Source organism: Crocodylus siamensis, chromosome 9 (assembly GCF_052110815.1).
Source record: "Crocodylus siamensis isolate JL-2025a chromosome 9, ASM5211081v1, whole genome shotgun sequence".
In the NCBI taxonomy this organism is placed as follows: Eukaryota; Metazoa; Chordata; order Crocodylia; family Crocodylidae; genus Crocodylus; species Crocodylus siamensis.
In genome coordinates, this window is record NC_143403.1 from 58,411,007 (window position 1) to 58,428,868 (window position 17,862).

Genomic DNA, 17,862 nt, shown 5'->3' on the forward strand with positions numbered 1-17,862 from the left:
TTTCACTGCCTACCAAACTCCCCACTGTTCTCAGTTATGTACCTGTCCCATTCGTTGCCTTGTCTGTCGACCATCAGATAATTTTATCCATGGCCATTTCCTCATTTAGCAGCTTTTCCTCCTTCCCTTGTACTAAAATCCAGGATGCAAACTACATAGATCTCTCCCAACTTTCTCCTGCAATTTCTTTGTTCATAAATTATCTTGCCATGCCAGCCTCAGACCTTGGGGACCCAAGGAAGAGCCCATCCACTTAAGAAAAGAACATTCTCTTTCCCTGAATATATTCCAATGGTTGAACAATCCCAAGCCTTATCTGTTCAACTCCAAGGTGATCTGTTTATCTCCATTGCTCGTTCACTCTTCTTCCCTAGAGAAGAGTGAAAAAATTCCCCTGAAGACTACAGGATGCCGAAATTGGCTCCATGCAGCCATTTAAGACACTGATCCAAGTAGGTCTAGTTTAAAGCAGGTTGAGGCAAAGGGATTTATCTGCCTGCAGCACTTGGCAGCCTAATGCCCTTGTTTTTTATATTAGTATGACTTCTGATTTATGCCAGATAAATCAGCTTGTGCCATCCAGATGCCTAAGAAAAGTCCCAAAGCTGCAGAAGTGACAGGATGTAGCTGCCTGAAATCCACTACACTCGGGAGCCAGGAGCAGCGGGGAGAGGAGGGATCCAGGCACACGCGTGTCCCACACGCACATGTGCCCCCTTACCTGACCCCAAGCACAGGCAAATGCAGCAGCAGCGGAGCCAGCAGCGGGGGCAGCAACAGCTGATCCCCCTAAGGTAAGTGGGCAGAGGGACCGACACAGCTGAGCCAGATCCAGAGGGGAAGCCCCCCAGATCCCTCTCAACTGAGCCGGTAGGGAGCCGCACTCCCGAGCCGCACGAACAGAGTGCGCAAACAGGCAGGCTCTGTAAAGAGTGTGCTGGCGTTTGCGTCAGTGCTTGCGCCAGCGGGCAAGCAGGAAGGGCCAGGAGGGAGACTCCTGCTAGGGAAGGGCAAAGGCACCGCACTAAGCCGAAACAAGCAGCAACTCCTACGATGGTGTCAACACGGAGTGCTGCCAGGACCCCTGCCCAGGGGGCGCAGCCTTCCCGGGGCTCGTCTGAGGCCTCCACCCAGACAGAGCCCATGGGGGGGCAGGTGTCCCCCCACCCCCTGGTCTGCGGGAGTTGCCCATTAAGGCCCGGAGGTGCAGGGATTGGGGACCCCCATACCTGTCCTGCAGGTGCCCATATTAGAGCCCTGGAGGCACAGGTGAGGGAGCTCCAGGAGGAGGTTAGCAGGCTGAGGGGAATCAGGGAGGCAGAGGAAGAAATTGACAGCTACTTCCTTTCCCTACAGGGTCACACACCCAAGGAAGAAGCACCCCGGGAGGTGCCCTCCACTGCAGAGTGGCAGCCGGTCACCTCCAGAACCAGGGCTGGTTGTAACACAGCAGTACCAGCTCCTCCAGTCCCACTGGAGAACAGGTACAAGGCCCTGGCAACTCTGGAGAAGGAAGGAGAGGAGGCAACTCCATGCTCTCCACGTTCTGAACAGGCCGAAGGAGCTAAGCAGGTCAGGATGAAAAAGCATTAAGTGATCATCATAGGCAACTCCATCCTGAGAGGTACAGAGGGCCCCATCTGTCATCAGGATCCCTCAACACACGAGATCTACTGCCTACCTGGAGCGAAGATTCAGGATGTGAAGGGGATGATCCAAGCCATGATCCAGCCTACCGATTACTACCCCATGGTCCTTAATCCATGTGGGTACTAATGATGCGGCCAGGAGAAGCCCTGATCACCTGATGGCAGACTACCATGCTCTGGGGTATGTGCTAAAGGAGATAGGTGCACAGGTGGTTTTCTCTTCTATCCTACCACTGAGCAGACGTGGAAGACGGCATGCAACATGCATCACGGAGACCAACTGGTGGCTTCCGGAATGGTGTCTCGAGGCAGGCTTTGGCTTCCTTGACAATGACCGACGTATCACAACAAGAGATATGCTCGGATGGGATGGGCTCCACCTTTCCCCTAAAGGTGGGCGTGTGTTTTCTTCTAGGTTGGCAGATCTCCTCCAGTGGGCTTTAAAACTAGGCTCAATGGGGGAAGGGGAAGATGAGGGTGGAGAAAACATTGGACTGCCAGACCAAGCAACACCCACAAGTACAGCCCAGCCTAGGCCGACGAGGGGAACATATACACAGGTAAGCAACACAGGCCAGGGTAATGCTGAAAGTAGGGAGCCAGTGCACACATCCACAGGAGGCCTCAAATGCCTCTACACAAATGTTCGTAGTATGGGAAACAAACAGAAGGAACTTCCCCTCCTGCTAGCTGACACCAACCCAGACATAGTGGGGGATCACTGAAATGTGGTGGGACCCAACACATGACCGGGAGGTGAATGTCAAGGGCTATAGGCTGTACAGGAGGGACAGGATAGGAAAGAAAGGTGGGGGCGTGGCACTCTACATTAAGGAGGAATACACATCCTCATCAATTAGCAAAGAATCAGAGGAGGGGCACACTGCAGTGCTTTGGGTTAGACTAGAAGGCAGTTGAGGGGAAAGAGACTTAATGGTGGGGGTCTACTACAGACCTCCCAACCAAGGGAAAGAGCTAGACCAGGAATTCTTAAGTCAGCTCACAGAGGTCGTTAGGTCAAATGATGTGGTCATCATGGTGGACCTGAACTTTCCAGACATCTGCTGGGAAGAGCAGTCAGCCAGGTCTGACCGCTCATGTAGGTTCCTAGCCCAAATGCAGGACCTTCATCTAACCCAGGAGGTGCACAGCCCCACCAGGGGAGACGCCTTGTTGGACCTGGTGCTGGCCACGGGCGATGACCTGCTGAGGGTGCTCGCCTGCTGGAATTCACCATCCAGCGCAAGGTGGCAAAGGCCTGCAGCAGCCCTGGATTTCAGGAGGTTGGACTTCAATGAGCTAAGGGGAATAGCTGGGGAAGCACTGAGGTCCCGGAGGGGAGGGGAGCCAGGTGTCCAAGAAGAGTGGTTGCTTCTTAAGGAGACAATCCTCCAAGCCCAAAGGGAGGTAATCCCAACATGGATCAAAGAGAGCAGGAGGATGCAAAAGTCCCCATGGCTCACCAAAAGCATCCGGGAACGTCTCCTAGCTAAAAGGGAGGCACACACCCAATGGCAGGGAGGAGCCATCACCAGGGAGGATTATAGTGCGGTTGCTCGGGGATGTAGGGGGGCAGTCAGGAAGGCCAAGGCAGAGATGGGACTGGGACTAGCTTCCTGGATCAAGGACAACAAGAAGTCCTTTTTTAAATACATGGGGGCAAAAAGAAGGTTCCGGGTAATGTGGGGCCCCTGCAGAACACGCTAGGAAATTTGGTCATCACACCAGAAGACAAAGCCAACATATTTAACAATTTCTTTGCCTCCACTTTACCTGAGCAAGGACCAGATCAGCCACCCCCCCTCTGGGCCCCCCTTAGACCCCAGGGGAGGCCCACCTAAGCCAAGGGTCAGTGAAGATCTAGTCAGGGAACTTCTGGAGGGACTGGATGTATTTAAATTGGGGGTGGAGATCGTTCAGACCAGCTGAGTGCTAAGGGAATTGACTGAGGTCATTGCGGGACCCCGGGCACAGCTTTACAAGCACTCGTGGTGCTCTGGTGTAATGCCAGAGGACTGGAAGAGGGCCAATGTGGTTCCCATCTTCAAAAAGGGGAGGAAGGAGGACCTGGGAAACTATAGGCCAGTTAGTCTTACCTCAATCCTGGGCAAGCTTTTTGAGAGAACTATTCTGGCACATGTCCACTAGGGGCCAGCAGGGGAAGATTATGCTTAGGGGCAACCAACATGGGTTCATTAGAGGCAGGTCCTGTCAGACCGACCTGGCGGCCTTCTATGACCAGGTCACCAAAGCCTTAGATGCAGGGGGAGCAGTGGACATAGTCTTCCTAGACTTTCAGAAGGCCTTCAACACTCTCTCTCACCCCAGTCTCATCATGAAACTGGGGGACTGTGATGTCGACACCCACACAGTCAAATGGGTCGCCAACTGGTTGGAGGGCCGCACCCAGAGTGGTGGTGGACGGGTCATTTTCGACTTGGAGGGATGTGGGCAGTGGGGTCCCCCAGGGCTTGGTCCTCGGGCTCACACTGTTCAACATCTTCATCAACGACTTGGACGAGGGGGTAAAAAGCACCCTGTTCACATTTGCTGATGACACTAAGATGTGGGGCAATGTGGGCACACTAGAAGGAAGGAACAGGCTACAAATCAGACCTAGACAGGTTACAGGGGTGGGCAGATGAGAATAGGATGGGTTTTAACACAGACAAGTGTAAGGTGCTGCACCTGGGGAGGAAGAACCAGCAGCATACCTACAGGCTGGGGAACTCCCTTCTCATCAGTGCAGAGACAGAAAAGGATCTTGGAGTCATTACTGATTCCAAGATGAACATGGGCCGGCAGTGTGGGGATGCAAACAGGAAGGCCAACCGCACCTTGTCATGCATCCACAGATGCACCTCAAGCAGGTCCAAGGAGGTGATACTCCCCCTCTATGCAGCACTGGTCAAGCCACAGCTGGAGTGCTGCGTCCAGTTCTGGGTGCCACACTTCAGGAGGGATGTGGACAACATGGAGAGGGTCCAGAGGAGGGCCACTCGCAGAGGGTAGATTCAGGCTAGATATCAGGAGGCGCTACTTCACGGTCTGGGTGGCTAGGATCTGGAATCAACTTCCAAGAGAAGTGGTGCTGGCTCCTACCCTGTGGGTCTTTATGAAGAGGCTAGATGTACACCTTGTTGGGGTCGTTTGACCCCAGCACTCTTTCCTGCGATGGCAGGGGGTCAGACTCGATGATCTGTTCAGGTTTCTTCTGACCCTAGAAACTATGAAACACTGCAGACAGACACCAGGTTTACTGCTAGAGCTTATTTTAAGCCAACAGGGCAAATACAAAAATGAAACAAAAGTTTCACCCAAAAAAGGGTATCTGCACACAGAAGAAAGTAAAACAGATTTCACCCTCTTGGAAACATCCATAAACCAACTTCACAAAAGCCTCCAAAAATAGCTGTAGATACAGACCACTGAAACCCTGAATAAACTATTCAAGACAGCAGAGATGGGCAAATACCAGAGTTCAGTATTTGTTAATGTTGCATTTGCCTAAAGAAATCAGGTGTTTTCTACAGATATGGAAGATAAGAAACAGCAAACTCAAGTTTGAGGGACTACTTCTATCACACTTTTCAATAGTTGAAATCGTATAAATGCTACAAAACGGAGATACCAGAGCACAGATGAGCACATAAGAAGCAGCTCACTTCATTAGCTACAGATCTGAATCAGTAAAACTGAGGGAAAAAAACCTGAAGTGTGCAAGACTTAAGCAAAATCCCAGAGACAGGCTTCAACTGAGTTCATACTATAAATGTATTTCTAAACCTTATTTCCAAATTTCTGCCTCACTATGCCAACAAAAAATTCTGAGCATTTTCCCCTGTAGAAGTATCCATTAAGACCTGTATTAGTCAGTTTTCCAAATGAGCCCTGATTTTAAAAGAGCTCATCACCCAGTAATACCAATCAAGGGGAAAAAAGTTGTTCAAGTGCCAAGCTGTTGAAAAATATGGCTCTGTCTAAATACAGTAGGGCCAAATGTGAGGTTTATTGTCTCTCAGAATGAATCCTTTGTTTATGCAGAGAACCGATCCATCACAGGCAGCAAGATGACAAGTTCCCCTGAGCAGTCTGACAACGTGACTCAACTCAGTCTGGGTAATAGAAGGGTAACAGGCTAATTCAGAATTTAGCTACAGACAAAACTACAAGACTGACCCGACTGCAGTGGTATTTTTTTTCCTGAAAAGAAGCCTGTCCCTTAAGCATTAGAAGTCTCCAAACTCATTTCACATCTAGGACAGCCTTCTATGAACTGCAAGAATCTAGATCCAAGAGAAATTGCTGGCAATGTTTGCTGTGCAAAGTTAAAAACAAAGCAAAGTCAAGTCCAGCGCGCGCGCACACAGACAAAATATAGGAAACATGCTACCAAGTAACTATGAAGCCAGACTCAGACAGGCATCAGTGCCTCACTCTTGCACAGAGGGACAGTTCAGAGAACAGTTCTTGTTCTACTTACCTGGACAGTCAACTTCATCACTCTCATCCTCACAGGTGGGCCATCCATCACACTGCCAGTTCAAAGGGATGCACTGGATGGTACCACTGCGACAAGCAAACTGCCCCGGGGTGCAACGGAGCTCTGAAGAAATAAAAAAAAGGAAAAAAAGTGGCATTTTGCTGGCTTTCAGAAATTCCCAATCCTTATTCAATCCTATATGGATATCAGCCACCCATTCCCTTACAGACTGCAAAAAATGTCTGAACAAGTAATTCGGCTTTTTTTTTTTTTCGTTTTTTAAAGGCAGATCAGGTTCTTATTAGCTTCACATTTAAAAAATGAGAAATGAATATATTGTTTTCTTCACAGTTTGGAAACTTTTCTTTCCCAGTCTACTGCTTAGGGAAGTGTCCTATCAGACCACTTGACAGTAAAAACCTTTCACTGAAGATACCATCATTGTAAGAAATACCACGCGTAAAAAAAGTTACAGGCCAGATTTTCAGCTGATGTAGTCCCACCACAGTAAACCAAACTACGCTAGTATGCAAGTGCTACAGGCCTGACCTTACAGCTTCAGTATTCTTACACATCAGGTTCTCTCTCACCCTGGAGCACGGCTGAGAAAGGTCTAGGAAAAAACCTCCAACTGGCCATACACCAAATTTGGTAATATGTTGATGCCACCAGAACAAAATTACCTCCATCTGAAATTGTGCCATATATTCAATCTTTGCTCCAACTTGAAGTTTACGCATCTCAGTTATTTTCCTACTGAAATATACTGTCAAGCAAAATCCAAAAGCCAAGCTAGTTATATGTCTGCAGATATATAGAATTATGTCCATCAAGGATACAATCCCTTCCCCCCCCACCCCAAGTAAAACAGCTGTGCCATAGACATGCTGGCACTCGATGCAATTGTGCTGGCAGACAGTGCTTTGAAATGCTTCAGTGAATCAATGCTACTCACAAAACAAGTTAAAGCAGCACAAAACAATCTTGCTGAAACAACCAGGGTCATCCCAAAGATGCTAAGCTAATACAGTTTACTGATAAAGTGCCTTTTATCACCAGACTTGTGTTACGTAACTGAAAAAAAAATCTTAAACACAAAATAAAAGCTTAATAGTATTTCATAACTACCACTTTATAGACCACAGAAGTACTCGTGTTAGAGATAGAAAATATAAAGGTATATCATCTTAACTTACCATATACTCAGAAAAGACAGGTCACAAAATAGCTAAGAACCCATATCTGATTGGCTGCTACTGGTAAAAATATATGGTATAGCTAAGGCAAGAGTGCTGACCCATTTTAATTGGTATTAACCTATCCCACAAAGAGAACACACATTAAAAGTAAAAAAAACCCTCAACCTCAGCACAAGAGATCACTAAGCAAAGGGAAAAAGAAGTTTCTCCAAATAAAAAGTGAAAACATTTGTTTCTCAAAAATTAAGATGACCAGAATCTTACATAACACCCAAGTTAACAAAATACAGCATCATAGCTAAGGTAGAACTGAAACTTCTGCTAATCAGATTTATAAATTCATGGAAGCACATTCACACTTCAGTGAGTGACAGGAGGCCGTTTTATCCTTTTGGTATCCAATATCAGCACTCAGTGATAATTTCTTTAGGGAATTCCATGGTTGCCACTTCAAGGATGGAAGTTCACCGAGACTTACGGTACTTCTGTGCACAGGGCAGAAATTGGGTTTAAAACAAATTTTATATTCTGACCAGCCAAAGGCTTCTATCACTCCTACCTGCTGCTATAGAAGAATTTCATTTCCATTTTAATGCCTCTGACGTAAGTGCTGGCAAGATTTGTGCGTTTAAGTCCCGAGTCTGTGGTTTTCATTTAAATGAACATTCTACAGTCCTATATTGGGCTTGAAGACCCCACAGGAGTTGTAGAGAGATGCTGTGACACAAATAAGGAGGAGCAAAAAGGGCATTTCTTTTTCCAACTATTCGTACTGACTTATACACCAAGGGGTTTAGATAAAAGGATGCTGTCATCTCATCATTAGTAGTATTCTACTTATGCATTACTTAAGTAGTTTATGAGGTCAAGAGAATCATGCAGTGGTATGAAGGCCCTATATGTACTGTAAATGTGCTGAATAACAAGACTTATATAACCCTGCCCCAATTTATGGCTCTCCTTTCTATACACTGAAGCAAGAAAGGACAAGTTACATGCCACACTGACCTATCCTTTGTCACCTTTGTACATTACAAACCTGTCTCTTTAAGAAGAATCCCTCCACACTTGGAAAACTGTTAGACTTCTAATTTGTCAGGAATCAAAATTAGGCTAATCGGGTTGTCATATCAATGAACGCTTCCTCCAAATGCCAAGCATCCTGCTACTGTCACAAGCATAAAATGTGATTCTCTTCCATGCAAAAAGAGTTTATATAAATGCACAGCAAACAGAACTTCTCCTTACTCAAAGCATCAGCGATGAGGTTACCTATACCACCAAGCATTTACTTGCATGTCTTAAAATTTAATAATCCAATTGCAATTTTCCCCCCATAGACCCGAGCTGCGGGAAGGGACAGCCTCCACCTCTCTCTGCTGGGAAGAAGGCTCTTCTCAGCCAGACTGGCTGACCTATTCCACCGGGCTTTAAGCTAAGCCTACCGGGGGGCGGGGGGAACTACCACACTGCTGGCCTGCTGAGCAACCTTTGCAAAGCCAGCACGCCAAGGCGCTTTAGGGAGCCCACCCCTGGAACAATCTGTGTGGAAGGCAAGGACCCCCAAGAGGACACTTGCCTGCCTGTACACAAATGCCAGGACCTCGGGCAATAAACAGAAGGAACTTGTCCTTCTGCTTAACGCAAATAATCACCATGTCACAGGGACAATGGAGACCTGGTGGGACTCCACCCATGACTGGACCACAGGTATAAACGGCTATACCCTGTACAGGAGAGATCAAGTAGAGAAAAGGGGCAGGGGTGTAGCTCTCTCTGTCAAGGAGAGTTACGTGTCCCTGCAAGCTGATATTGGTGACCAGGGTGAACAGCTGGAGACCCCCCGGGTTAAAATCCATGGGAAACACGGCACAGGGGACATGATGATGGGAGTCTACTACAGACCTCCTACCCAAAGTCAAGAGCTTGACCAGAAGTTTGCCAGGGAACTGGCTGAGGCCTCATGCTCCAGGTCTATGGGTGTTATGTGAGATTTCAACTACCCAGACATCTCGTGGGAAGAGCGCTCAGCTAAATCCAAGCAGTCGCAAAGCTTCCTCTCATGCATGGATGACCTCTGTGTGACACAAGAGGTCTACAGGCCAACAAGACGTAAAGCGCTGCTCAACCTGGTACTGGCAACCAGGGACGACCTAATCGACAACCTAACAATTGCTGGGAAGCTAGGTGACAGTGACCACAAGCTGATCGCCTTCACCATCTGCCATAAAGCTGGCAAGACAGTCAACAATACAGAAGTCCTCGACTTCAGGAAAGCTGACTTTGACAAGCTCAGGAGGCTTGTTGGTGAGGCCCTAAGCGACCACGACCCAAAGGAGAGGGGAGTTCAGGAAATGTGGTTGTTCCTCAAGGGAGTGATCCTCAAATGCACAAGCTAATGCCATTCCATCTCAGAGGAAAGGCAGCAAAAGGGCACAGCAGCCCCCTTGGCTCTTCAGGAAACTAGTGGACCTCCTGTGGCTAAAAAGTAAGACTTACAAACAATGGAGGATGGGACCCACCTGCAAGGAGGAAGATTCCGCAATGGTCCAGACCTGCAGGAAGCAAACCAGGAAAGCCAAGCCTGCGACTGAACTCCAACTAGCTACAAGTATCAAGGACAATAAAAAGTCCTTTTTTAGATACGTGAGGAAAAGCAAGGGCAACACTGGACCCCTGCTAAACCAGAATGAACAACTGACAACCGATGCCCAGTAAAAAGCCAACCTCCTAAATGGGTACTTTGCATTGGCCTTTCATCAGTCCCACGGGTTGTCCCTGCCCATTACAGGACAGTGAGGCCCAGCTGCGGGAGATCACTTGCTCTCCATCAATGCTGACCCCATGAAGGAACACCTCGAGAGGCTGGACACCTTGAAGTCAGCTGGCCCTGACAGTTTATACCCCAGGGTACTCAAGAAGCTGGCAAGCGTCATAGCCCAGCCCCTGGCACAGATTTCTGAGAACTCCTGGCACTCTGGTGAAGTGCCCAAAGATTGGAAGAAGGCCGATGTGATGCCTATCTTCAAGAAAGCGAGAAAAGTGGATCCGGCAAATTACAGGCAAATCAGCCTAACCTCTATCCCAGGGAAGGTCTTAGAAAAAAAAAAAATTAAAGAGGCCATGCTCAATGGACTGGCCAATGGCAACATCCCAAGGATAGCCAGCATGAGTTTGTTGACAGTTGGTCTTGCTTGACCAATCATTTCTTCTTACGCCCAGGTGATCCATCACCTGGACAAGGGAAAGGAGACTGAAGTTGGAAATCTTGACTTCAAAAAAGCCTTTGATCTGATATCCCATGATCACCTCTTTGCATAACTGGCCAACTGCAGCCTTGGGTCCACCACGATCTACTGGCTGGGGAACTGGCCTCGTAGTTGAACCCAGAGGGTAGTGGTTGACTAAAGTCAATCGTTAGGGTGCCTTATGACCAGTGGGGTCCCTCAAGGCTCTGTCTTTGGGCCTATATTGTTCAGCATCTTCATTAATGATGTGGACACTGGAGTCAGAAGCGGACTGGCCAAGTTCGCCAAAAATACAGAACTTCGGGGTAAAGCCTGTACTCCTGAGGACAGGAAGGTGATTCAGGCTGACCTTGACAGGCTCAGGAAATGCGCGGATGAGAACCTGATGATGTTTAACACTGAAAAATGCAAGGCTCTCCACCTTGGGAGGGAAAACCTGCAGCATCCTCATAGGCTTGGCAGTGTTACACTGGCTAGCACTACAGATGAAAGGGATTTGGGGGTCATGACTGACCACAAGATGAACATAAGCCTGCAGTGCGATGCTGTGGCTAGTAAAGCGAGCAAAATGCTGGCTTGTATCCATAAGTGTTTCTCAAGCAAATCCCAAGACATTATTCTCCCACTGTACTTGGCCTTGGTGAGGCTGCAGCTGGAGTACTGCGTCCAGTTTTGGGCTCCACAATTCAAAAAGGATGTGGAGAAGCTTGAGAGAGTCCAAAGAAGAGCCCCACACATGATCAGAGGTCAGGAAAACAGACCTTGTGACGACAGGCTAAGAGAAATGGGGCTCTTTAGAATGGAAAAACACAGGCTCGGGGTGATCCGATGGCCACCTATAAGTTATAAGGGGTATCCACCAGGATCTGGGGGAACGATTATTCACCAGAGCCCCCCAAGGGATGACAAGGTCAAACGGTTATAAACTCCTGCAAGACTGTTTCAGGCTGGACATAAGGAAGAATTTCTTTACTGTCCGAGCCCCCAAGGTCTGGAATAGCCTGCCACTGGAGGTGGTTCAAACACCTACTCTGAACACCTTCAAGAAAACATTGGATGTTTATCTTGCTGGGATCCTGTGACCCCAGCTGGCTTCCTGCAGGGGGCTGGACTCGAACTTCCAAGGTCCCTTCCAGCCCCAATGTCTGTGAAATCTGTGAAACAGCTAGCCACCAGCCTACAGTCAAAAACAACAAAGATTTAAAAATCAGCTCCACAGACTCAAAGTCTGTTCGTTTGTTTTTTAATACATGTCTAGCAGAGCAATAGGGTACTGAATACTTGCTCTGGGGACAGCTTCTAAAGCAAAGCCATCATGCAACATGGACAGGCTAATCTCTAGAAGCAAATCAGGAGCCGTGTGTGAATGACAGCCTAGTAGAAGGTCACAGAAGCCAGACTGCCGCAGGGAACTTCAGCCCCTTGCTGCAGAGGCCAGGGCAGTGAACTGTCAGAAATAGAACTAAACTCTCCTGCTACCCTGAAGAATATTTAACACTAGCAAAGGCAAGTGCAACTGCTTATGGACAAGATAATTAAGCACAGCATATACAAAGTGCACCCATTCAACTATATCAGAATGTAATGGGGGTCTGGGGGGGAAGAGAGAAAAACCACATATCCTTCACACCTTTCTGCAAAACAGCTATGGCTTCATTCAGTGGGTTTCCAGGGAATTTCAGCTATTTCCTAAATGTCTACATTTTTTGTCAAGAAGTAAAGTGTCAGATTTTAGATTCCTGTTTCCCCTCCTCCAGGTTACAGTAAAGCACAAAGAAGTCAAACAGATTCAGTGCAAGTCCTTCAAGTAAATGAAATATATTCCTAACTGTATGCGAGAGGCCAGGATTTTAACAGCATTCATTTTCACATAGGAGGAAGAAAACAGCACTACAAGGGGACAGAAGTATGAATGGGGGATTGCTGTAGTTAAAGCTTTCAAGACTCTTTAACTACAAAACAAGCTGCTTCCTGGCCGATGCAGGTTTTCTAGTTCTCCAAAACAAAAAGCTCAAAGTGTCATGAAATTTATAACCCAGGGCCAAATTCTATTTATTCACCCCTCTTGTAAATTATTGCCTAGAGACTCAAGAGGAAGAAAAGAAACAGTAAGTATTTCAACAGGTTCTGTTCTCCCCAACCTCCTATGCCAAAAAAAAATCATCTTGAGAAGAGACTCTAAAGACTTAAACACTATAAATACCAAGCATCTGAGAAATGACAAGAGAAATGCATGTTACCAAAGCTGGAGTTGTGATATTGCTAGGAAACACCTTGCATACTACTGCACAACACACTCTTCCTCCCAATTAGACTGCTTAATGAAAGTGCAAAGCTTCTTTAAACAACTTGCACAACTAAGCAAATTAGTCTGCCGCTACTATAAATCACTGATAAATAAAAAAAAAGACTCTGCTGTTAACCAAACTTGCTGCAAGCAGAAGTGCACACTTCTGATCAGAGTCAACAACAGCCTTGACACAGTGAGGTTAACTTGGAAGCTCAACTTTGCTTGTAGTGGAGAATGATTTGGGCACACTCAGAGGGAATCTCCATTTCCACACTTGCTCAGACATCCCCAAACTTCCACAAAGCCACATGCAACAAACACTGACACCCTGCCAACATATAAATGAGATGGACTTTTGTCCAAAGAAGTCAACCTTTCTCCTCACTTTGGGACCAGGCTTCCTTCACTGGTGTAATCCACAGACTTCTGAAAGAAGACAGTATTAGGATAAATAAGGGAGAGATACGTACTTTTATACAAGCTCCTGCTTTATTTGCTTTGGGGAATGTTACTGCTGCTTTTTCAGGTTAGGTTTTCAAATGTAAAAGTTTCATATGAGACAATTGTGTAACCTGAGAATCATTATACTGATGATTCAGGACTCACGAGCTAGGCTCCTTGTTCTTGTAAACGTCAAGTACAGTCTTTCCCGTCTATTAATGTGAAGTTTAGTAGGTCATTTAAGTTGATCTGGATGGACTTCAGCTTGGCACTTGTCCACCAAAAGACAAAAAAAATGCTGGAAATAGCCCAGAGCTTTACAGACCTCATTGTTTGAATTTACTAAACATGTCAAAAGGTTCAAGACTGTTTGGATTTCCTTCATTTTGAGAATGTGGAAATTGCCTTGGAAACACATGTCTCTATGCTTTTTGTGCTTTCTTGTCCTTACAGTCTCTTTACTAAGTTCTCAAAGTGCTTTTTAAAAACTTTAAGCCCTCAAAGTATTATGTCCTTTTTTTCAAGCACGTTAATAAGGGCAGAGAAAGACTAAATAGACTGCCTAACATCAGCAACAGCTGAGAACAGAAACACAAGGGTCCTGACCGGGTTTCACATACTCCGTACAAAACCATGTCTTCCCTACCTAGCATCATGACAGCTTGATTTCATCAGCATATTTTTTAACTAAGTGCTTGCCCTCTAGACCCAGGGTGCATCAAATGGGTATACAAAGCAATCTTTCAGATAGTGTATTAGAGGAAGAACTGGAACAGAATGGCAAGGAGAAACATAGAAGCAAGTAAAGGAAGAAGGAAAACATGAAGCATAACTCTACAATATCCCTTGGGTTGTGGCTGAGATGAGTATGTGGTTGTAGTGATGTAAAGTGCTGCTTTCTGCATTTTCCAGAACAAAACAACAAGCTAAAATAGGGGTAATGAACCCAGAAGTTTGAGAACCACAGCTCTAGGCAATAGCAACATTTAGCAGCTGGGCTGGTGAACAGCTTCTGGGATGTTTAACAGCTTATCAATAGCTGCAAGATGGCCAGTAAAGAAAGGTGTGCAATGGATCAGAAATGGGAAGAAATGAATTTGGAATATTAATTTAAAGGACTAACAGAAGCAGAGGTGAACAATTTATGTAGCATCTTAATAGGAAACAAGGGACCCAATATTAAAACCTTAAGAGGTCCAAAAAAATTGGTTTTATTGGGTCAATATGTTATTAGATAATGTAAGGTAATCTGTCTACATGAGACACTCACCTGAGAGTAGTCTTGCCAGAGCTAGTCGGGAACCTGTAATTTGAAATTTAAAAGAAAACTTACAAAAACAGTTGGAGATTTAGTTGATCAAACACACCAAAAACTGAAGAGTGTGAGTAAACTGTATATTAACCATTACAAATATCCATCTACTTCAGTTGCCTTATACTATAATATCTAACCTAAACTTCCCTTTCTGCAACTTGAGACCATTGCTCCTTGTTCTGTCATCTGCCACCACTGTACACAGTTTAGCTCTATCCTATTTCAAACCCTCCTGCAGGTAGTTTGAAGGCTGCTAGTAAATTCCCCCCCTTCAGTCTTCTCTTCTCTAAACCAAACAAGACCAGCTCCCTCAGCCTCTCCTCATAAATCATGTGCTCCAGCCCCTTCACCATTTTTGTTACCCTCCGCTGGACTCTCTCCAATTTGTCCACATCCCTTCTGCAGTGGGGGCCCAAAACTGAACACAGGACTCCAGATGTGACCCAGAGGGGAATAATCACTTCCTTTGATCTACTGGCAACACACCTACCAACGTAGCCCAGAATGCCATTAGCCTTCTTGGCAACAAAGGCACACTGCTGGCTTATATTCAATTTATTGTCCATTGTAACCCCCAGGTCCTTTTCTGCAGAGCTGCTGCCCAGGCCAGTCAGCCCCCAGCCTGTACTGGTATATGGCCTCCAAGTGCAAGACTTTGCACTTGTCCTTGTTGAACCTCATGAAATTCATTTTGGACCAATCCCCCAATTTGTCTGGGTCACTCTGAATCCCAGCCTCACCCGCCAGTGTATGTACTACTCCCCCCAACTTGATGTAATCTGCAAACTTGCTGAGGGTGCACTCTGTGACATCGTCCAGGTCATTGATGAAAGCCATTGAACAAAACCAGCCCCAGTACTGACTCCTGGGGCACTCCATTTGATACCAGTTGCCAACTAGACTTTGAGCCATTGATTACTACCCTCTGAGCCAGATGCTCCAACCAGTTTTCTATTTACATTACAGTCCATTCATCCAGCCCAGACTTCCCTAGCTTGCCTGCGAGAATGTTGTAAGAGACTGTATCAAAAGCCTTGCTAAAAATCAATAAATTTAGGATCCTTTGTATGGAATCCATGAGCATATTTCACATTTCTATAACATATAGGCCTCTATGCAAGAAGGGAAAAACTGTAAACATAACTACTTATGGTCTTGCAAAATAGTTTTTCCCCACAAGAAGTTCCATGTGTAAGCCTGTAAACTCTAGATCTTTACTAGTAGGCACCAATACATCAACAATCTCCACTAAATTACAATGGAACCATTTTATTAAAGCTATCTTACACATCTGGCTTCCAAGTCACTTCTCAAAAGCTGTACTTGTAGCAAGTAACTGGCCACAGTTCAAGAATTGCAGGAAGTGGACAACACTGAACGTTAAAGAGGATCTAATTTACTGATTTAACTTACTGTGTGGAATTTGAAGATGCATACTAGGGTTGACACCTTTCCTCAGCTAAAAATTAGAGATGCACTTTTTTGCTGCAAATCCCATCATCTAATCCGGTAATTCTTCACTGTACAAGATTCCCTGTCCACTTCCCCATTTTCTAGAAGGAAGCCTAAACATTTAAAAAGACACGGATCCTTTTTAACACCGAAGTGTTCAGGCTTATAAACTAAACTGACTATACAAGTAAGGAGGCATGTGGGAGTAGAAGCACTACCTGTTTTATTGGACTGGCAGACCCAAGTTCAACTTCCTACACCCCCTTCTATGGGCATGCTCCGAGGAACCAAAAAAGAGAGAGAATCTCATGTGCACCTGACTGCTTTGTTTGGGAGAAAGATAAGGAGGCCATACCTGTGCTTTACGGTACTGATTTCATATGGCAAGCTCACGTGTGTTACTGCAGTATTTTTAATTTCCTTCCAAAAGACTGTTAAATAAAGAGGTGTTCCAATTAAGACTTTCTTCCAAGTTATTCTACCAGCCTGTATTGGCCCCCCTTGCTTTTTCAGCTTCAGTAATATAGGTCTACAGGCAATACCTGTAGACTACAAGGCTGTTCATAAGCAGGAACACCTGGAAGTATCCCAGGATTCTCATCTCATTTGTCAGCCTGCTTTTTGAGCACAGTTTTGTGATAACTCAAGCCCCAAGTATAAAAAGGAAGTCACCAATCAAGCCATAAATTACACATCTAATAAAAATGCGAGAGGCCTCACATGACTCAAGGTATACATGATAAACAGCACTCACAAGACACTATCCAAAAAAGTCAAACCTTTTCAAAACCTTAAAGTTACTTTATTCTGCATACACAGTTATCAGGTTAGAAAAAGAAAAATATGAATTCCTACTTTAAAAAAAATTCAATGCTAATCTACAGTCCTCACCTACTTCTGAACTTCCTTCCTAAACTAGTACAGGAATTACATGCAATAGGTACATGCTTCACTTTCCCAAATTTAAGAAAAGCAGCATGTACCTAACCTAAACCAAGGGACATTGTCAGCAGCTGCTCTGAGTTACAACAACAACGCATCTTGCATGCATTTTTCCCAGCTCCAGAATGCACTTATCGCAATGGACTAATTTAAAATCATAGGAATTAAAAGTGGCCACTTTTAATCTTCAGTGTTTTCAAACATACGATTTTACTAATGGTCTGTGAATTACATCTGTGCGCACTGTTGCTTAGCTAAGCAACAGAATACTTAAAAATACATTTGATACAAACAATGCAACAATAGCACCAGAAAAGTTGCCTGGATTTAAATCCCTTTTTCAGAAGATTCGAAATCCCTCAAGTATAGTGGACTAGATTTAAGACCAGTTAAGAAAGAAATCAATTTTCTGGCTTTTATCAATTTAAATTATGTCACAGTTTCCAAGTGAAAGCACCTTGGGGCAGGCACTGTCTTTTATAGCAGTGGCTGAAAAACAGTCAGCACCTAAATATAATATCACAAAACCTGTCTTAAATGACTGCTCACAATGCTGGCAGAAGCCAGTGGCTCAGACAAAGGCAGACTTCTAAAGAAAGAGAAGTAGGATTGCACTCATAGCATTTCAGGATGCTTTTGAGTGGTCAATGAATAGGAATGACTTCTTGAACAGGTTTTGTGCATTTAAAGTTCCTCTTTCAAGCTCAGAACAAGGGAGCTCTATGGCACAAGAGCCACATCTAAAGCACCGATCTCAAAAGAAACACATAACCCTTTCTCAACTGCCTCAGGGACATTTTTTTCTATCCCTCTCCCCTTTGCCCCCAGCCTACAGCTAGGCCA

General features: G+C 45.5%; 1 protein-coding gene across 2 annotated transcripts in view; it reads right to left on the reverse strand.

The window, feature by feature from the left end:
- Positions 1-17,862, reverse strand: part of DGCR2 (DiGeorge syndrome critical region gene 2) — a 75,679-nt gene that overhangs the window by 32,513 nt on the left and 25,304 nt on the right. Inside the window, exons 2-3 of one of the 2 annotated variants that reach the window (XM_090062730.1) lie at positions 14,581-14,613; positions 6,133-6,255 (exon numbers count right to left, since the gene is read on the reverse strand). In XM_090062730.1, the coding sequence (XP_089918856.1) occupies positions 6,133-6,255; positions 14,581-14,613 (156 nt within the window). The remainder of the gene's footprint in view (positions 1-6,132; positions 6,256-14,580; positions 14,614-17,862) is intronic. The other variant, XM_090062731.1, reaches the window with a different exon arrangement.